Consider the following 4,215-nt stretch of genomic DNA (forward strand, 5'->3'; position numbering starts at 1 on the left):
TGGGCAAACAAGGTAAGATAATTTAAGATAATAAATACCTATTCAAGTTAACATTATTCATTACAGGACTTTTAGAAATGGAGGAAGAGAAATAATTAAAAATCACCTTTTAACCTCAGTTGCTTTCTGCCCTGTAGTCACTTCACCACCCGGACAGTTGCGTGGGTGTCATTTAATCTTCATCTTGTACCAGTCTGTTCCTGCATTCTTCCTGCCCACTTACTTTGGTCTCAGTCCTTTCATTCACTATGTGATCATTAACCGCCATCCTAGTTACACACCCACGTCACTCGTCATGACTTATACATACACCGGTGGTGAGATGAAGTTCTGTTTGCTGTCAGGCTACTCACCACCTTTTGAAGACTTCCTTTTACTGACAAATGTCAACAAAAAAGAAGATACTTAAAAAGGCAAATGATTTGCTTTAAGAAAATGCTGCCTCTTACAGACATTTGCAATGGTGCAGTTCTTTAAAAGTTTAGAATAATTATTAAACTTCCTCATAGTGTGCATAAAGCTTTTTTTTATGTAGATTGATCTGAAAAGTGATCTAATATTGTGATTACATCCATTCCTTCTGTCCCGCTGGACAAAAAGTGTTTGGTTAACCAGAAGGCCTGATGTCTGTCTTAATCACATTGCTATAACAGATCAGCAAATTCATTTGATTAGCAAACACATGGTCAAATCTACATTTAAAATCATGGCTACCCCAATGCAATTGCTAAAAATCAAAGATTTATTAGCATCCTCTCTTACAGTGCATTATACAGTATGACTCATGGACTTTTCATTGATTATTCACAATTCATAATTCACTGGAGCAAGGTTTATCTATCTATCTATCTATCTATCTATCTATCTATCTATCTATCTATCTATCTATCTATCTATCTATCTATCTATCTATCTATCTATCTATCTATCTATCTATCTATAATAATTTTGCTTTACGTGTCGTTGTAATAGACCTACATGCTATATTTTTTTTATAGAAAATGTTTTGCAAGGACGAAGCTAGAGAGCAGCAGGCCTGTTCACAGGTCCTCTTTTATTCTCTCACCCTGTCTTTGCCCTGACAGATTCGTGCTGATATCAGATTGATGGGTCGGTTTGATTGAAGTCTCTTTGTCGTGCTAATGTCACTGCGAGTGATGGATGAGGCGCGTGCGCAAATACAAGCGCGCGCACGTAAGTCCTCCCTGTTCCTCATTCTCTCTTTCACGCTCACACGCACACGCATACAGTGGGTCCCTCGCCTCGTCCAACGGACAACAAACTTGTGGGCCTTTGGTCACCCTAGGCGACGTGACGACAAGTCACGTGACGCGGGCAGAGGTAAGAAAAGAAGTGACACGAAAAACAGACGGGAGACGCAAAAAAAGGAAAGCTTAGTATGAGAAGAAAATAAATTACAGGATGAAAGAAGACGGACTGTAACCTGTATGACCACAAAAAGGTGACTCGATTATTTTCTGCCACGTTGCGTTCTTTTATATCATCACCGAACCTCAACATTCCGCGCGCAGAATTGAATTGGCCTTCATTTTGCATAAACATATAGCCTACTCATAAACGCTCTCATAAACACGCGCATCTCAAGCAGAGAGCATTATTTATGTCTGATTCAAATTGGGGGAAGCAGAGTCTCTGCTTTCATTTCCACTTTTTTATTTTGATTTTTTTTACATCTTGTATTATTTTGTTGTGTTTCTCTGCATTTTTGTCATGATTTTGGTTTAAAACGTTTTTTAATATAATAATTTTTTATTGTCAACAAATACATTTTTAAACAGTAGACCTATCTTCTGTTTTAGTTTTTTCTTCTTCAAATATTTGTTCCTTACTGAGTCTGCATGGACACATCGAATATGAACACATTTATGCAATTTTCAGTTAGTAATCGAAATTACTCTAGATCTAAATCTGGATACCATCAGCATTTGCATCACCATCCTTTGGATCAGCATCAAGGTTTCCAGCTGACCAACGACAGCATCCACTCGGGCCACTCTGCTCCCCAAGCGCCCATCACCGTGTCGAGAGGTTCCAGGCTAAGTTACAATTTGGATGAGCGCTTGCACGTGAGCGCTGACGATGGAGGACCGAATGAGACAACAGGATCGGCCCAGCATCACCAACAACCACCTCATCACGAGCATCAACAGACGCATAGTGGCTACTATCATCACCTTCACGACACCCAAAGTGGATTATTGTCTTCCTATCATAACGGAAGCATTGTCAATAGCGGTGCCTATTTGGAGCAGGCCTGCACCACAAACGCTGACTACATTACAACGACAGGCCCTGCCAACACCATCCATCCTCAATATTTCATGGACGAGCAAGTAACATCAAGCTACTATCATCAATCAACATTTTCTACCTCGGCCCCCACCGTTGGTCCAAGCTATGGATCCCTGGCAGCCCATTGTGGGCCCCAGGGAGCCCTGGTCGGTTCCCATTACCCGCCTCAGGTTAGCTTGGGTCTCGACGCAGCGGGCTACCTGGGACTTCCACACAGTGGAGGATTTGAAGAAGTGCCTGTCTCCCTGGAGCAAGAGAGGGAAGACGAGGAGAATCAGCAAGACGGACAGGGAAAAACATTTGACTGGATGAAGGTGAAGAGGAATCCACCTAAAACAGGTGAGTGCAGGTGCTTGCGCGCACATGTGTGTGTGTGTTTGTGTGTGTGTGTCCCAGCTGAATTGTAGCCTATAATTTTCATTTGTGAGCTCCTCAGTCTGTGTGTCTGCAGGAATCAAAACTCTCCCATTTCATAACTCTTTAGCTGTCCTGTCAACTAAAGGCTAAACAAAAAAAACTATCAAAGTTAAACGAACTCAAACAAATTAGCCTCGTAAAAGTCATAGGCTATGGAATACAAAGCCACGAAAATGTGACCACAATGTGATGTTTGAGTGTCTCACTATATATATAATATATATATATATAATATAATATATTAATAACTAGCAGCCAGTATCGAATAAATAAACCTAACTCCGTGATTTCTCATTATTTTAATTTCATATCAGATAAGATCGGCCTAATTATGTGGTCATTACAGTTTCACACTTAATAGTTACAGCAGGCGCATTCACCGCAACACCCCCCCCCCCCCTCACCCCGAGCACACACACACACACACACGCACGCACAAATCATGCACGAACAAATAAAAAAAACAAGAGTCAAAAGGCGAAGTAAATGGGTTTCTCTGATGTGCGTTGTGTGTGCAACACGAAACCTCCAAATTGCTCACTCATCTATCCTTTAACTTATATAATGACGCACTATGTCTTATTACACAATCTGTCAGTCTATATAAAACCGGTCAACAGTGCATAACCTATCATTTGTTTGTCATTCAGTTAAAATGTCGGACTTCGGCCTGGCTGGTGCAAACAACACTACCATGCGCACCAACTTCACCACACGGCAGCTCACAGAATTGGAGAAAGAGTTTCACTTCAGCAAGTATCTGACGCGGGCACGGCGAGTGGAAATCGCCGCCACGCTCGAGCTTAATGAGACCCAGGTGAAGATTTGGTTCCAGAACAGGCGCATGAAGCAGAAGAAGCGCGAGAAGGAAGGCACGTCCACGCCGGTGCGCCCGTCCTCTTCCGGTTCATTTCACACTGACGGCGGATTCAACAAGGAAGCGCAGGAAGAAACGGACCGTTCCTCTGCATCCACCTCACCAGACGCGTCTCCTGACTCGGAGTAGATCCAGCAAATCCACTGTCGCCCATTCAGCCTGCATGGGTGTGTTTCAAATGATGCCTTGGAGAACAAATACAGTTTGCAACCAAACAGCATATTTTTTTATTTAAATGCACAGTAAACATAATTGAATTAAAACCAAACAAAAGTCAACAATGAAAGACAAATTGACACCTATGATAAATCATATGTATCGTGTATTTATTGTCTGTGGAATTTCTTCTTAAATTAGTTTACCAATAAAGCGGAACCTCAATGCACAATGACAAGGTTAAACAATGTTTTATTGTATTGTTTTTATTTTTTTGGAGGAGGGGGGGGGGGCTGAAACACACAAGTAGGGAACCAATTGCCCTGTCTCAGGTTGTTAGATTTTTTTAAAAGTGTTTTGGTGTCTTGCTCAAGGGTTATCTTGTCAAAAATGTAGTTTGAGACAATTTATTAAAAAGCCATAGCAAACATCTCTGAATGTAATTACTATGA

The 4,215-nt window shown here is 41.4% G+C and overlaps 1 protein-coding gene across 1 annotated transcript; it reads left to right on the forward strand.

Moving 5' to 3' along the window:
* Nucleotides 1-1,859: 1,859 nt before the first annotated feature.
* hoxb1a (homeobox B1a) lies at nucleotides 1,860-3,808 on the forward strand. Its single transcript, XM_086070567.1, has 2 exons — nucleotides 1,860-2,652; nucleotides 3,381-3,808. The coding sequence occupies exons 1-2, from the start codon at nucleotides 1,860-1,862 to the stop codon at nucleotides 3,734-3,736; spliced, it is 1,149 nt and encodes a 382-aa protein (XP_085926693.1). The 3' UTR covers nucleotides 3,737-3,808.
* The last annotated feature ends 407 nt before the right edge of the window (nucleotides 3,809-4,215 follow it).

This window comes from Leptonotus elevatus, chromosome 1 (assembly GCF_054856555.1).
Source record: "Leptonotus elevatus isolate MCC_2025b chromosome 1, RoL_Lele_1.0, whole genome shotgun sequence".
Lineage (NCBI taxonomy): Eukaryota > Metazoa > Chordata > Actinopteri > Syngnathiformes > Syngnathidae > Leptonotus > Leptonotus elevatus.